General features: G+C 35.3%; 1 protein-coding gene across 1 annotated transcript; it reads left to right on the forward strand.

The window, feature by feature from the left end:
- The first annotated feature begins 1,772 nt into the window (after positions 1 to 1,772).
- Positions 1,773 to 16,857, forward strand: LOC117104048 (serine hydroxymethyltransferase, mitochondrial-like). Its single transcript, XM_033244705.1, has 12 exons — positions 1,773 to 1,965; positions 4,140 to 4,307; positions 5,365 to 5,444; positions 5,615 to 5,815; positions 7,092 to 7,173; positions 8,533 to 8,655; positions 9,256 to 9,395; positions 11,313 to 11,478; positions 12,103 to 12,202; positions 12,766 to 12,921; positions 13,698 to 13,805; positions 14,575 to 16,857. The coding sequence occupies exons 1-12, from the start codon at positions 1,933 to 1,935 to the stop codon at positions 14,703 to 14,705; spliced, it is 1,488 nt and encodes a 495-aa protein (XP_033100596.1). The 5' UTR covers positions 1,773 to 1,932; the 3' UTR covers positions 14,706 to 16,857.
- Positions 16,858 to 17,533: the final 676 nt, after the last annotated feature.

Genomic DNA, 17,533 nt, shown 5'->3' on the forward strand with positions numbered 1-17,533 from the left:
CATGTGTAATATAGGAGGTGTCAGAGCAGAGTGCATGGATGGGGTACCAAGCGCGTTGCCGCGGCGCTGATTTTGAAAGCATATAAAATATTAATGAATAAAAATAAATGTGCACCCCCCCCCTTTGTACATGTGTCAAAAGTTTAAAGCTTGTTGTGTTCTTGTTAGCCACTAATACAAATTCAAATTTCCAGGGATCACTTAAAATGAATCTTCTAAACTATGTAAATATGCATCAGCACGCGTTAGGCCTCTACTAAAATAACACATAAAAAAACACAAAAAAAACACATAGGCCTAAGCGTGATTTAAAAAAATCTTAAATCCATAAATCCCAGGCCAAGTCTTTTCAGATACAGAAATGTGATATTGTATTCAGTTTGGTTTTTTATTCTTTTGATACGGTACTCTATAAAGTTTTGTTTTAATACTGCAGTACTACTAGGCCTAGTAATAATAATAATAATTATGATGATGACGATATGATGATGATGACGATGGTGATAATAGAATAATATTAATAATATTAAAAAGTGAAGAAAATTGTGCTAAAGGCGAAAAAGTAAGTTGTGATTTGTTGATCACAATTGTTATAGTATAGTTAAAGCTTAGTAAGCTATGCCTAAGTTGTCCTAGTTAAAGATCGATCCCTGATAAAAGATCATGAAAAATTTCAATTGGCGTTTCATTTTGACTATATAATTATGTTGTGATGATGATGAATTTTGCTATATAAAAGTGTCACTTCCGGCCATCTAGAGGTACTATTTAGTCAATTTCTCACCTCACCGCGGCTTTGAAGTAGGCCTGTGTAAAGTACATACTCAAAAACAATGTTTGTACCGTAAGCTTTTTCTATGGTAGGGCCTACATCACACCATCACACATATTGCTGAAAAATGGTTGCCGAAAATCCATAAAAGATCACTGGGAAATTTGTTGGCGCTTCGTTTTGAGTAGGCCTATATAATGGTGATGTGATGATGGATGAATTTTACTAAAAATGTCATTTTCTGGCCATCTAGACGTACTATTCCCTCAAATTTTCGCACCTCAGCCCCAACCATGGTGGGTCTGAGGGTGGGTGTCAACTCACGAAATGTCCCCTGCCCCATCCTCCACATTTCAAAACAGATTGCGCCCTTCTAGTGTATATGACATTAACTCCATCGAGTAGACACTTGGCTCAGAGTAGGCCTTGTACAGTGACTAAAGATGAGGCGAGAATGCATAAATTTGTTTTCAGTACGGTTGTGATCTGGTTTTACATGCCCATTTTTCGTGATTACTTTTACAAAACACGCGAGCCCGACTTCATATGACCCATGGACCATGTCTAAAAAAAGAATACTATGTTGGTGTGTCACCTCATTTTTGTGTACATGGGATGTAACTACACCATGACCACGAGAACCAGGAGAGAAATAAAAGTCCAGAGTTTAATCATTGTTTATTGTGTTTTAATTACTGCCTATTGAGTTTATAATACACCGCAAAGAGGACATGGAAACAACATACTGCGCCATTTATTTCCTTAATTTCTTCGTTTATTAATAGACACCCGTTTTATATATTCCATTTAATGGCACACTTTACACACAATATTTTTATTATTATTACGGGTGGCTGTTACGCCGTATTTTGTAATAATTGTCGTATTTTGTAAGACGGCATTGCCGAAATCGTAAGGAAAAAAAAGTTGGTAATACTGTATTATAAGTTGTATTTACGGATTAGCCCTCTTCCCTCGCTGGTGGCGCTGCGCTAAGTACAGAATTAACGGAATCCCAAGAGAGGATGCTCTGGGATTTACGTGTGGTACGTGGCTAGAGACAGGATATTCTTCTTTGGAATGCAATCAATGCTCGAAACCTCGATCATTGCTTCCAGTAATTCATAGTAGACATACAAGTTAACAAGAAACGTGTTAAAATGTCGCTGTCTTCTTTACGGTTACTGCGTATGGTAAGTCATGCAGCTAGGTTCTGTTGTCATATAAGTTAACGAAGGCTGAAGAAAGCAGGCCAAAACTATATTTTTTGGAATAGCGGAGACTGGATCAGCAGAGAGGAGGAGAATGATTGAAAGGTGATGGTACCCCCTCGTCTGGGCCAGGCCAGCCTACTTATATATCAATTGGCCTGTCCTCAATCAGTGTTTGTTGGCTGTAGGCCTGATGTGTAAAAGTTCTCTTTAAATCAGACATGGAATCTCTGAAATACATTATACTTGAATAAGTGTACCATATTGTAAGGACAGTCTAGTAGTAGTAGAAAGGCATTGCCAAAAAGCCAGACACGCTTCAATTTAAGTTTAATAATTGGTTGGTTGATTGATAAATCAATAAAGTTTAATTTGGCCGATGTTAGCTGATGATAGCTGATTGGATGGCTGCTCTGATTTTCCATGTATGAAGCAAAATTTTATTAAAAATCAATTGACAACATAATTAATAATAATAAGCAATTATTAGAGCTCCGCATACATAGTATACTAGCCTATAGGAAAATTATTAATTATACGAAGATTAGACAATTTTCAATTACAATTCAATTGTTATTGTGGTGCAGTGCGCGATCTCTTCTCGGTGACCAAAACTTAGGTATTTATTTTGCACACAAACCTAGAAAAAAATCAAGCCAAGTGTCCACTATTGAAAACTTATTTGACTGTGGGGGATATAGTCAAATAACATTGTTGGGAGCTGCAGTGATGACGTCACGATTGACTTAATTAGCCTAGACCTACAGATCTGTTTTAAAAGGTGTAGGCCTAGGGCCTAGGCCTATTTGTTTAAATAATGACATCTACAATAAGAACTTATAATGAAATTATCCACTATACACTAAATTAAATACCGTAAAACCTCGAGTAAAAGCCCAATGTGCTTAATCTCGAGAAAAAGCCCATCTTGAATTGAAGCCCTTTTCTTTATTTTGCATGAATTTCAAACAAACAAAATAACTTAAAAAACAGCTTGCTTTAAGACCGTTTTCCACTGCTAGGTGAATTTATTCGTGCAAATGGAAAGTGTCTGTTCATGCGCGTGTGCATTCACATTTCTATCTGAGTTTTTGAGAAGCGAAAAAATGTACAAACAATCAGCTCAGGAAGCGAAACAACGTTTTGATTCACGCGAATAAATCTGCCTATTGAAAAACAGGCTTTATATATACAGTAGTTTAGATGATTCAGTGTCGGTTAATACACTCCATGATACAGACTGATGTTACCGTGGTCCTATTTATTGTTTTATAGTACGTAATTCCCAAAATTTACCGCATTCATTTTGAAAAGAAGCCCCCCTCTTTACTTTGCAAAAGTAGCCTCGAAAAAGGAGCCCATCTTGAAAAGAAGCCCATCCAAAGGTTGCAAAAAAAGAAGAAGCCCAGGGCTTCTATTCAAGGTTTTACGGTATTATTATAACCTTAGTGCCAGGGTCCAAAGACTGTTACAGCATTACTAACTAGATTAAAGAAAATATATATGTTGGAAAATGAGTTTGCATTCACAGTATGATGCGAAATTGATTCACGGCACGTAAGTACCGGTGGTTTCTACCAGTGTTTGTAGAAAAATGGTAGATGAATGTTGTTAAAGCAGTACAACTACAATGTATATATGTTCAAGCTTGCTGTACACCACGTAGGTACATAGTTCTGAAAGAACTGTTGTAGTTGAGAAAGTCTCGACATTTCGATTGAGTTGCTTCAATCGTCTGCAGGAGAATAATATCTGTACAATGTATGATATAAGCAGTACAATGTATGATATAAATCGGGAAGTTGTCGCATTAATTTAATAATTGTGGTTCATTTAAATGTTGATTGTGCTATTTCAAATTTTGTTACTGAAATATTTAAAGCATAAGTTAAATTTCCGTCCAAGCATAAAAACAACTTCTGAACTTAGAACCATATAATAACTTTTAATTTAAACCTCACGTACAGTAGGCCTTCTGTAAGCTTAATAATAGCAAAAATTTTTGGTAACCTTTACCGTTAAATTTCTTTTGAGGCAATACACTTGTAAGTTTCTCTGGAAGCCCAAACATAAATGTGTACATTAGCAAAAATTAAGTACATAAATTTGTAACTAGCTTGGCACAGTATTACAATTTTTTTTTATTCACTTTATAGCCCTCTAGACAAGGCTTTTTAATCTCAGTTTTACGGCATGCATCATCTGATGCCAATGAAGCATGGACGTTGCAGGAACCGTTGGTTAAAGATGATCCAGAAATTAGTGCATTGATTAAAGAGGAGAAAAGCAGACAAGTCCGTGGACTGGAATTAATCGCTTCAGAGGTACTGCACTAAGATTTTTCTATGTATTCTTTCTAATCTAATTAAGAAACATTAATTTAATAGTCAAACTCTCCCAGCCTGGCATATAGTAATAGTGTAGAACTTTGGCTGTAGAAAAAGTGATGAAAACCTTGATTGAAATTTCTATTCTGAAAGTTAGATGTCACAGCTACGGTCCACACTAAGATGTGCTACTACAATAATTAAATGTATTTTATAAAAAAAAAAATTCTTACCCAGAGACAATAACTTTACAAAAAACATTTATAAAATTTAATATTTGGCTTAATTTGTATAATTAACTTTAGCTTTCAGTAAAGTTAAACAACAAAATGTTGTCCTCGTCAATTGAAATTGAAATGAATACTGTTTCTCGACTCTTTTCATAGACCCTTGTAAGGTGGTGTATATTACAACTGATTAAAATGTCTAGAGTTCTGTAGCTGTTGTAATTTTACACTTTGTTATAGACTTTATTCACATCAAGGTACAAGGTACATGGGTACAAGCTAAAGGTGTAATAAACAGTGCCAAATGCCAATGGAATGCACATAAACAAACTATGCTGCATACCTATTACCATAAGGCCTATAATCAGATATGAATGCTATATATTATACTGTTCAAACAGATACTAAAGATGGTTACAGAATTTTGGTGGTTATAAAAGTAAAGATCAAAACAATAATACACTTCGGACCATGGTGTATCCATTTTTAATTAAAACCCAATGTAGGTCTTCTGTAACCTTAAATTATCACAGTTGTGGCACAAGCATTGACAAAGAAAGATTATTTTTGACTTGAGTACATTAAGTACTGAAAATGGTTGCAGAATTTGGTTACAAAGACCAAGAACAACCAGGAAGTTGTTTCTATAATGACTCCTTGGTTCAACATGATAATGACTTTTCATTAACAATTAAGATTCAGCAGACAATATTAGGATAGTGTGTGCTGTATGATTTTTTATGTGACTTGACCTTTGACACATCCGTCGTTGAAACTACATGGGTCTATGATGGCTGTTGCTTATTTTTATTGTTCTTTACCCTTAGAACTTTTGCAGTCGAGCTGCAATTGAAGCAATGGGGTCGTGTCTAACTAATAAATATTCAGAAGGCTACCCAGGTCAAAGGTTAGTATTAAATCAATTTTTAAAAATAATTCTGAATGATTGATTTAGTAAACACTTGAAGTTATGGTAAACTACAGTGTATGCAAATTTAACATTATCGATGATAATGCAAATTCAACAGTATTGAAAGCAATATGTTAGATATAAACCATATTAACTTCTTTTTTTAGGTACTATGGTGGTACTTATGTCATTGATAAGATAGAATTGCTATGCCAACAGAGGGCGCTAGAGGCCTTTGATTTGGATCCAGAGAAATGGGGAGTGAATGTACAACCGTACTCTGGGTCTCCTGCCAACTTCGCTGTCTACACTGCCCTCTTGAAGCCACATGACAGGATCATGGGTCTGGATTTACCTCATGGTGGCCAGTAAGTCGTCATCTTTCGGTTGATTATTAATTAATGCGGTCCTCTCTTAGTTTGATTCAAATTCGATACAAAGTATTGATATATTTCAACTTCAATTTTCATAAATTGGACAAAATTCGCCAATTCTAATTTTAAAAGATATTAATTAATAAATGATTAAGGATTATAATAAACTAAGGCATTTTAGGGTTAAATATTCGAAAAATGAATCCAAAATCTGAGTATTTTTCAGTTTTACGCTGACTTAGCTTTATAGTCGAACCAGTCGATCTTTAGACAAAATTATAATGAACACAGAAGTAATTTTAACATAAATATTTTACGGAATCCGTTCCTGAAATATACAAATAATAACATACCAAAAGCCCGAAAAAATCTGATCAGGGGAACATTGTTCATTATAAAGATATTTAATGGGTTAAAATCAAACATTTTATTGCACAACTGCTTTGCTGGAAGCGTATAAATGCACGTCGTTGCCAAGTTGTTGCTAACGAAAAAATGTGAATTATAGGGTAATACGCCCGCGCGCGATCCAAAAGCGGAGAACACATAGGTTTGTCACATCAAAGGGATCTGTTGCCGAGTGATCTCCTTCTCAATAATACCTCCATGGTTTGATTCAAATTCGATACAAAGTATTGATGGAGCTGCAAAGTAGTATTGATCTTTGGCACATACGTCATAGATTTTCCTTAAGCCTGTATAATTTGTCATGCTTTAGGGAAAACCATGCCACAGATATGCGTTTAAGCTATGTGATATTATAATTACCTTCAATAGTTATTAATACCAAGTAAAAACTCGAGAAGAAAGAAAACAAGAATCAAATCTAGGCTAGTCAAAAAAGATGTTTGGATATGATGTGTTAAGGCAGGCATTCACAGTGCCTGACGGCCGTCGGCCGATGTGATTCTATGACGAATGCAACGCCACAAAGCGTGCAACGGATTGTTTTTAATGATGATTTGTTCAGGCTACCACCGTTCAGCAGGCAGCGTCACGTCGCCTAGTGCTCTCAGGGAGCTTTTGGTTAGAATAATCAAGATAAAGACATTTGTTAATTGGTGACCACAGAAAAGTGATCTCTAATTGGAGGGATCTTTAATTGGAGGGGGTCTTTCATTAGAGGGAGACCTGTATTTACATTAGAAGTAAATTTTGGAAACTTTTAATAGAAATTTTTTAATTAGCAAAATTATTTTGATAATTTTATTTAAAAAATAATTCAGTTTTTTAATTAAATGTAATTGCACAATTATATATTTTTCTTTAGTTTAACCCATGGATTTATGACAGATACAAAGCGGATTTCTGCAACCTCCATTTTCTTTGAGTCCATGCCATACAGGCTAGATGTAAGTACAAACGGATCTCAGTTATTAAAATCACCTAGTATAAAATTGCAAGAGATCCGACTTCCCAGATTTTGTATGCAAACGATGAAACATTAAAAAAAGTACTACCACCAGATAGGGGCGCCCTATTTTTGAACTTGAAGGATGCCCTCTAGTTTGTGATAGTGCTTTTTATAGATAGGATTGCGTTCCAACAAAACCCTGGGAGTCGGATCTCTTGCAGTTCTATATTCTTATACTATCGTATGCTTGCTCTTCCAACTGAGCTATGGTAGGAGCAAGCTGATAAACATTGGAATTTCCCATTTTGATTTACTGTATGTATGAGTCAACAGTCAATAGAACTGAATATTGAGATGTATATGTTTATTACTGTTTCCTATGTCTGTGGTACAATGGAAAACATTTTTCGCGGTGAGTCAAGTGGCCAAGCGGTAAGGCAGGGATGCCAAAAAACCACAGCATTTAACATTGGCACTGGTTCGAGCTGTCCTCATCCAGCGTTCAGTTGATAGAACCAAGTTGTTTTGGATATGGACTTCAAATAATGATCCAGTGTACACATCTGACTCATATGCACTTCAAAGAACCCATTGCATCTTTCGGAAGAGTAGGGGGTGGTTACCCCTATGCTATGGTTGGATTGGGATTGGATTGGATTTATTCGGTTTAAACACCAAGGATAGCCCAACAAAAGTCTAGAAGAAGACTCATTTCCAGTGGGGTCCTTCTGGTGGTGATTGGGCAGTACACCGGGAGACAATCCCCTACTCTTTTCCGAAGAGTGTACTGCGTTCTTCAACGTGCACATGGGCCATAAATGCACACGGGACCTATGGCTTAAATGTCGGTGCACTATTGTAACTTGTATTTCAGCCCTCTAGCTGAAACACAACGAGAGGCAGCGATGGGAATTGAACCGGGGACCTAGAGATCTCCACGGTTCAACGCACACACAGTGGCTACCACCAGATTAGCCGACTGAGCTAAGCTGCTAAGTTCAACCCCTGTGGAATAATGTGAACATGAAACAACTACTATAAGCGGCTAGGTAGTCACAGACTACATCCATACGCAGTTCAGCACAATGATGCTGCTAATTGTGGGTTATTCTTCTCCCTTACCTTAATGTTGAAACATACATATTCAGTACAAAGGCTGAAAATTACTAAATTAGTGAAATGCAGAATTACAGTATTTTAGAAATATTACTACAGTGCAGCGTATTATGTTTTCAAAATGTAAACTAGATTTAGACAAGCTATGCTTATTGTTTACGTACACTGTTTAGTACAGATACAAATTTCTGAGAAAAAAAATGTTAACTGTATAAAATTTGATTATTATTTATTGTTACAGGAAACCACTGGGTTAATTGACTATGATAAGCTAGCAGAAACTGCAAATCTCTTCCGTCCAAAAATCATTATTTGTGGGTATAGTGCATACCCCAGGCTACTAGACTATGCAAGGTTTAGACAAGTATGTATACAGATAAATTCATTTGCCAATAAATATTTGGTATATATCAGGCAGAGAATGTGAAATATTTGTCTGTCTGTAAATAAGTTACACTGAATTACTTGCAGCAGTTCCGTGGATTGTCAGAGAATAGATAAGTAATGTTGTCAGTGAATAAAGCACCGCTACATTTCAGTCAATATTGTACAGTAAACATTGTGACATGCCAGTGAATAAGTTACATTTCTAGTGAAGTGACAATTTCATTGAATAACTATTATGTCACCATTAAATCAAGTATATTGCCAGAAAATATATAATATTGTCAGAGAATAAGTAACAATGTCAGTATTTCAGTTGATGACATTTATAGGAAAGATTCAATAACAACTTCAAAGCCCAGGGTGGAGACAGAGGTGTATGGAGAGCCATGATTGCCAACATCATTGGACAAGGCAGATGGCAAAAGGAGGAAATATTTATTTAATAATTAGCGTCTCATTGATTATAATATGTTGTTAGAGAATAACTAACAGTGTAGAAAAATAACAGTGTCAATGAGTTTGTGACATTTCCTGTCTTTTTTTTTTTTTAAATATATTGGTTATTATTTTTCAACAGATCTGTGATGACCAAAAAGCAATAATGTTTTCAGATATGGCCCATATCAGTGGACTGGTTGCTGCCAAAGTTTTGCCATCTCCCTTTGAACATTCGGACGTCGTCTCCACAACAACTCACAAAAGCTTGCGAGGCACACGGTATGTCTTCTAATGAGACAAGCATATTTTTTATGTATATACATTTTAAGATTTTGTTATTTTATATAATTAAATTTTATTTTTATTGTATGCCTCTTAGGACTTGACATTCCCTCAGTATTAATTAAACAAGCATTAATGCTTGCTTATTTGTTGTTTATTGGTTGTGTGAATTTTTACTAGTTCACAGTTGCATTGTTGAACATCAGTATTGTAACTTTGCACCTGTGGTGTACATACCCCACTTTTGTGCACCTCTGTTGATCCTTTTAATGTGACCCTGTGGTATGCATCTGTGTTGAACCCTTATGCTCTGCTGTAATACCATGCTGTGCATCTGTGCTATACTTCTATTTTGTACACCTGTGCTGTACTGTATGATCCAAAATCTGAGAAAAGTGTCCGTTCACACATAAGGACTTGAGATACTGAGTTTAAACTTTCTACTTACACTGATGATATGCGTATCTGTATACTGGTATAAATTTCACAATTAATATTAAGTGTCCACAGGGTCATCCGGTCAGTCAAAGTAGTGGGTATTTTTAGAGTCAATGGTCCAGCAACCATGTTCGTGACCCCATCATACCTTCATTATTGCTCTAATTACCTTGCAAACTTCTATGTAGCAGTATCAGCATGTCCATCACATGTTTAATTTTAACTTCCCTAGTTAAAAGAATGATAAGATACGGCCCTCTGAAAAAGCTCGAATCTATTTTTGCACAATGCTTTGGGGCGATTTTAGGGGCATCTGACATTGTAATGAAATATGCTACCCAAATCTGAATGGTATTTCTTGAAAGAGGGGTCAAATGTAGCAATTCACAAGTTTTTATCTTCATTATTCCCGAAGGTATAGCTTTGTAAAAACCGTACTAAGTTGAGGGAGCCATTACCTGAATGAAAAAGGGGGTATGATATTTAAATTTCAAAAGGTCATAACTTAAAAACCGCTTGGAAATTGAGGCTGCAATTTTGGATTCTTTTGACATACCAATGTATAAGGTGGGTGGGGGGGGGTCACAGGGGAACTTTTAAAATTTTTGCCTGACTTGAGGCAGAATGACCCTATGCACTTTTATCCCTTAGAAAATATGTAAGTGTTCTTGCATCATCTGCTTTAAGATAGTATCACCAATGAAATCCATCATTAACCTAATGCCATGCAGGTGGTTTTGCATATTTCTCCCCAACTACATATTGTGGTTTTTGCTTTCGATTCATGATTAACTAACCAGTCTGGACATACGCTGAAACCATTAAATAATGCAAGTCATCTTGAAATCCAGGAAACTGAATTGAAAGTTGTCATTATGTTTTTGTTTACTGGTATGTCCAACAATGGAGGTATTATACTAACAGACATATGGTGTTCTTGGAATGAGGAGGATTTGAGGGCACTTGGTACTGACAGTTGTGATTGTAATAAATGTTTGCTTAATTTATTAATCCAAATCAGAATAATCAACATATACAGGGATTATACTCAAGCCAGTCTGAAGGCTAAACTACAGAATTGATTCAGAAGAGGTTCCCACTATGTGGTGGACCTTCGGCCAGAATGGTTCACTTTTATACTTAACAGAATAAAACTGCCTTTGATAAACTTCTCTAGCTGGTGTTCGGTGTAATTAAAATTTCAAAAACCAGTCTCGTAAGTGTAAATGGGGCCTAAGATAATATTGACCAAATTGCATAATTTTCTGTAGTGTCTTTTATTCTTTTTATATTTATAGGAGTACAGTATTTTAAACTTGGTTAACTGTTGCTGCCAAGCAATGAAGCATGGACTTTTTAACCAAAAACTTTATGATCCTCAAATGATTATTACATAATAATATTTCTCCATGAAGCAAGTACAAAAATGTTTACACAGTATTATTTATTTATTCTCTTAATATTTCGTAAACATAGGGCTGGATTGATATTCTATCGAAAAGGCGTAAAAAGTGTCAGTAAGAAAACTGGAAAAAATATAATGTACGACTACGAACAGAAGATAAATTTTGCGGTTTTCCCGTCATTGCAAGGTGGTCCGCACAATACTAACATCGCTGGCGTTGCTGTCGCATTAAAACAGGTTGGTCTAATTCATGTATTCCAATCTCATAAAACTTGTTTGAAGATAAAGTAAAGTCAAAACTGGAGCTCTGGGCTCACAGACCGGAGTGCTTATCTCTCTTTCCTTATTATTTCTATGTGGTGCTATAAAAATCATAATCAGTATTTTGTTTCATTCTGTGCCTATGGAGACACATGAAATTTCATTGGTGAACTGCACATTAAATGGCATCATCAGCAATGACAAATAGTGTATTAACTTATTTGGGAGCTGCGCGACAACGGTAGGACGTAGAATGTAATGAAGTCAAATAAAATCGTGTGTGCAAGAACGTTGGGTTCTCATCACATGGATTCTACAACATAATTTGGCCGAATCTACGTTGTGCAGAGAACGTAGAACGGTCACGCATGATTGAATCCATTCTAGCATCATGTCGTCGCGCAAATCGACAGCTCCCTAATTTATATAAAATATGATCCAGTATTGACGAACATTAAAATTTTTCATTTATTTTCCCTCCGTTTCAATTGGAACCTGCTATAAACCTTTAATTTAAGGGTTATCAGGCAAAGGTAATCCGTCAAATGGCATCATAACCTTTAGTTACCATTTATTGTTATTTAAAAAAATTTTATCCAGGCCTGCTCACCACAGTTTGTCGAATATCAGAAGCAAGTACTCATGAATGCAAAAGCCATGGCTGAGGAACTCATGTCGTTGGGCTACACTCTCGTATCAGGTGAAGAAATTGCTTTTGGCAGTAGTTTTACTTTTTAAGCATCTTCATTTATAAGCATTTTATATTGTAATATGCTGGTGGCCAAGTTTGTCCAACAGGCACTCAGATTTTTTTTTTTTCATATTTCATCTTACAAGCTGTAATGTTGCGTGGTATAATTAGTTTAGTCACTGCCGCCCTCTACAGTTGAACTATCCCACTCAAGACGGCCGCGCTATGGTCCATTAAGCCTAGTCTAAGACATTTTGATTGAAATTAATCATGTTTTGATCACAAATCGTGTCTCTATCAGTTTGCTTTTATCAAAATTTATGCAAGCAAACTCATACATGAAATTGCTGAGAAAATATAATAAATTTCTACATGGTATTCAACATATTAAATGTATACTGCTACATAAATCTAAATTTAAAAAAGTACCAAAATTATCTTCAGCAACAGAAAGTATTTTTCTCACCACCTCTTGCTTATGTTAATAAATATATACTATACAATATATACTGTATAATTAATATATTGAGACAAATATTAAAATTATTTTTTTTTTTCATTTGTCTTTTCAGGAGGTACAGAAAATCATCTAGCACTCTTGGATCTTCGACCTAAGGGCATAGATGGAGCTAGAGCTGAAAAGGTTTTGGAGCTAGCATCTATCACTGTCAACAAGAATACTTGCCCAGGTGACAAGAGCGCCCTCGTACCAGGAGGACTACGGTTAGGTGAGTAACATAATTACCACAAAGGTATATATAAACTAATAAAAAAAGTCATCTAGGTAAACAATATAACATTGGTACAGTATAAAATCATTTAGGCAGAATATATTCAGTGTTCTTCTGTCAGTTGTTTCACTAAGTATTTTGAGAAGCAATTGATCAGTTATAAATGAATTATGAGTAAGAAATGAATGAAAAATATTCTTGAAAAATGATAAATTTACCAATACAGGTTTCCATCAAGACTACCCTTTAATTAGAAAAAAAAAAATCAAAAAGATATAAAGATAGGCAATTATTTAGGGCTTTTTAAAGGTGGTCTTTAATTGTAAGTGGTCTTATATTGAACTCATCTTGAAAGAGAGGAAAATCTGCATTTTTGGAACAATATTCATTTAATTGCCTTGGATTCATTTAAACTAAATTTTAAAATTCATCTATTTCAATCCATCCTGTCTACTCTGTTTCCATGTTCATATCTGCATTGTCTTTTTACGTTTCTATTTATTACTCCACTACTATATTCAATCCATGCTCTATGTATACTTTGGCGCCTTTGATCATTTATTTAGAAATTGGCACATAACAAATGTTTGTTTATTATTATTTATTATTATTATAATTAATCTTTTACAATATAACTTATACTGGATGTCTATTTTTTTTATTTCAGGTTTAATTTTCAAATATAAAATGGTAGCAATTATGAATCTGTTGTAATAAAAGAATTGTTATTCAGAAAAAATGAATAAAAATTCATTATTTTTTTTTTTTTGAAGGAGCACCAGCGCTAACATCAAGGAACTTCAAAGCAGATGACTTCCGTAAAGTTTCTCGGTTTATTGATCAAGGATGTGCGATTTGTATCGATGCAAAGGCACAATCAGGTATCATAGTTTTTTTTTAAATTACTATCTGGCTTGATTATTTTAAAGATATACTATGGTGTATACTGTGGTGAAATGTAGAAAAAAATATACTGTACACCACATTTAAGTAAAGTAATAATTATTTATTTTACAAAAATCAAAGAGTTATTAACAAGGGTACAGAGAAATGCATAATTAAAGTGCCTTTTACAAAGAGCACAACTAATATGAACAGCTTCAGCTCGAACTCACGATCTTTTAAATAAAAGCCTGGAGCCTTACTGCTGTGCCACAAATGCGGAAATCCTTTTCTACTGACACTGCACATATACACAGGCATGACGTGAAATCAATTGATTATTACTGTGGGAGACATTCCCCACTTTTTGCAATCACTCTACTATTTCATGTATCATGTTGAAGCACGTGGCGCAGCATGGTCATTCGGTTGGAAGGTAGGGGGTTCGAGCCGATGCTCATCACAATGCTTGTTCCCCTAGGCAAGACACTTTTGTGCATTTGCCTCTCTTCACCCAAGTGTATAAATAGATACCTAGTAGGAGGTGTATGATTTGGAGTGAAATTAGTAGTGCTGATTACACGCTAAACTGGGAATACTCCCAGGAAGCAGAGGAGATTGCACGTTGTGTGTGATTGATTCTGTACCCAATGATCAAGGAAAAGGCGACTTGAGCAGTTTTCTTGATATGTGCACTATATAGATCCTATTAAATAAAATTAATGTATTTCAACGTTTACATTCCGTTTAAAAAATTTGTTCTTACAGGAAAATCAATGCAAGAATTCTTCGATTTTATACAGACCGATGATAAAATTAAATCAAGAATTTCCGAACTGCGCAAGGAAGTGGAAGAATTTGCCAGCAGCTTTCCAATGCCAGGATTTGATGACCATTAAAATTGAAGCCAATCTAAAATGCTAATGCATTAGATTTTGGCTGTATAAAGCCCTGCCCTATCAAAAACATGTGACATGCCTAAATATGGTCTTGATGACATGACACATCATTACCTTATATAGGCACATCATGACTATATATGGGCATACAACAGTTTTTGTCAAAGAATATTTGTGGACAGAGTTTAACATTCCAACTGGTTTGATATACAGTAAAGTAATGCATTAGCTTATTTATATGCAATTAGTGAAGGCGTGGGTATATAGTACACGTGGAGTGGATCCCTGGTTTTCGGGCCATTTTAGGTTGCAACCCATTTTCAGATACCTTATATTGAGGTGACCCAAAGCCCACATTACATTGCTGGCAAATTGGGGAATGCTGCTGTTTTGGGAGTACACACCGATCTCAGTCCCACCATGGTTGGAGCAGAGACAAGCAAATGTTTAGCTTATGTCGCCTCTGTATCTCTGAAGATCACGCTTTTTTATGCATTCTGAGTCAACTTTAATATTAGAGGATATAAGTTGTAGTTTGATAAGAAAACTTGGTTTGGATTTGGGACTTGATTATAACAACCATTTTGTTTGGAATTGATTTTGTGATTAGAAAGAAAGTATATACGTGGTGCGGTCACTGGAAGAGACACTTGTACAAGCCAGGCCGTATTGCGATGATGCATGCTTGTATTTTTTAATATAATCATGCTGATTTATGGTATTAACACCAAGAATTGTTATATTTACGTAGCAATTAAAAATAAAGATGAGAAAATTTCTTCTTGTTAGAAATTTTTCCAATCTGTTTACAGGAAACGTATCTTTTCAAAGCATGGACAAATTCAAATTCATATTTTGTGTTCGAAGCTGGGTTGAAAAGTGCATAAATTGCCAATTTTTGTTTTGACATGACCTTGTCTAAAGATATTATTGGTCAGGGTAAGTCTTGTGATCCATGGTTTGAGTACCATGGCCGTAGATAACATTGCTGTGCACTTATAGAATAGTTTTTTTAATTACAACTCAAGATGTAGGTACATTTGTGATTTAAAATTTAACAGTATGAAGTGACCATAATATCCAAGAACCCTAACAGGGTTTCCAAGCCTCGAGGTTCCTGACAAGATTTCAAAAACCAGACACAGATTCTACACCCTGAGACCCACCAGGGAGGGAGAACATTTTTTGAAATAGGCACCTCTACATTCCTGGAAATAGCCATTTTAACAAATGTATTTTCAATGCAGTTTTTCCCAACAAAATACAACTTCTACCATGGGGGTCCAGGATTTTCTAATGGGGGTCTTGTGCCCTCTCTGGAACCCCCAGTATGTGAGGCGCAGCTGATAAACTAATAATAAGTGTTAGAATGTTCATGTATTAATAGTTTATTTCCTTACGTTTTGTGTTGATAACCTCACGAAGGAGGCAGTGCAGCTGAATCCACTGGTATGAGGCACGTGTTTTGGATTATTATGTGTGTGAATTTTCATGGATTTTTTTTATTAAATGGTTTTTTGTTTTTCCATTTTTATATAGAAATATATATTGCACACAATATTGACTGTATTGCACACTGTATTGGGTATGGTGGTTTTTGCTTTTTTAATCTGTTACCAAAGAACAGTTTAGTCCATTACTGGTGGTTCACATAAGTTATAGGCCCTCTAGATAGGTCTCTGTAACTATGTTAGTACATATATTATGTGTAATGGAATTTAGGCAACATTTCTACCTCTTTTCTGTCCACCTTTGTATGTTTAAACGTAGCGGTGGCACCAGAGATTCTCGACGAGGGGTCAAATGTTGCAGGAAGATGTTCCGAGGTTCCCGAAAGGGGCCACACCCACCTCAGCCCCACATTGATTGGAGAAAATTTTAGATTTGGAAATGGCATTATCAGACTGTAAATATGCTTTAAAGCAGGGTCTCCAGATGAAACTGTGTCCCTGGACCCTTAGCAGTTTTCATATGAAATTTAATAATTTTATCAGTTTGCAGTATGTACTGGTTAAGAAATCTTTCAAAATATGCCATATTGAGCCTAGCTTACATATTGATAAATATCATTTCCAGATTGGTTTCAAATACATGACAATACTTACCCTCTCAATTTTAACTCTACTGCAAATAAAGATATATTAGAGTATATTGATCTGTTTTTGCAATGTACGTGTCAAGATTGCAGTTGTCAAAATGATGCGTGTTCTTCGGTATGGAACGTTACTCTTTTCAAATACTCAAGTAAAGCAAAATATACAAGCTGTCCAGTAAAGAGGAGCACACAATAATATTTTAGAAGCAAACCAGTGGCATTAGTAATGTCCTGGACACTCGCAACTAAATTTACACTTGCAGTATTTTTAGATGAAGAATCAAAGTAAAAAAGAAAGAATTGATCAAGGTGCTTTTTTCAATCACGTGGAATGGGAGTATTCCTAGTCAGTGACGGATCCAGCAATTCAAAAAAATGGGGAAAGGAGGGCCCCAGGGAAATTCTTTCACAGACGGAAGATCTGGCCCACCATGGTTGTTTCATTTTCCTTCTAACAGTTACCCATTTATACTCCTGTTTGAACAGAAACGAATGTGTCTTGCAATACACAAGCAATGTGCCAGAATTAAGGCCTGTTTATACTTGAATGATAAGGATAAAAAGCAATTTTTTATATAATAAATAAAAGAATTTAATAAGGGAAGTTTTAAACTAGGACGATACGATAAAGATTTATGGTGTATACGATAACAAAATAATTTCACAAATCAATTTAAATGACATCATGGAACAATGATAAAGTTGTTGTTACCACGATTTTATCGTCTTTCAA

Source organism: Anneissia japonica, unplaced genomic scaffold, assembly GCF_011630105.1.
Source record: "Anneissia japonica isolate Jap-2015-1 unplaced genomic scaffold, ASM1163010v1 scaffold287778_len1315358_cov176, whole genome shotgun sequence".
NCBI classification, from domain to species: domain Eukaryota; kingdom Metazoa; phylum Echinodermata; class Crinoidea; order Comatulida; family Comatulidae; genus Anneissia; species Anneissia japonica.

Excerpts from the sequence above, each read along its gene's own strand:
- LOC117104048 (XM_033244705.1), top strand. The coding sequence starts at position 1,933 with ATGTCGCTGTCTTCTTTACGGTTACTGCGTATG. Across the intron at positions 5,816-7,091 it reads GATTTACCTCATGGTGGCCA|TTTAACCCATGGATTTATGA; the intron begins GTAAGTCGTCAT and ends ATTTTTCTTTAG. Across the intron at positions 7,174-8,532 it reads CCATGCCATACAGGCTAGAT|GAAACCACTGGGTTAATTGA; the intron begins GTAAGTACAAAC and ends TTATTGTTACAG.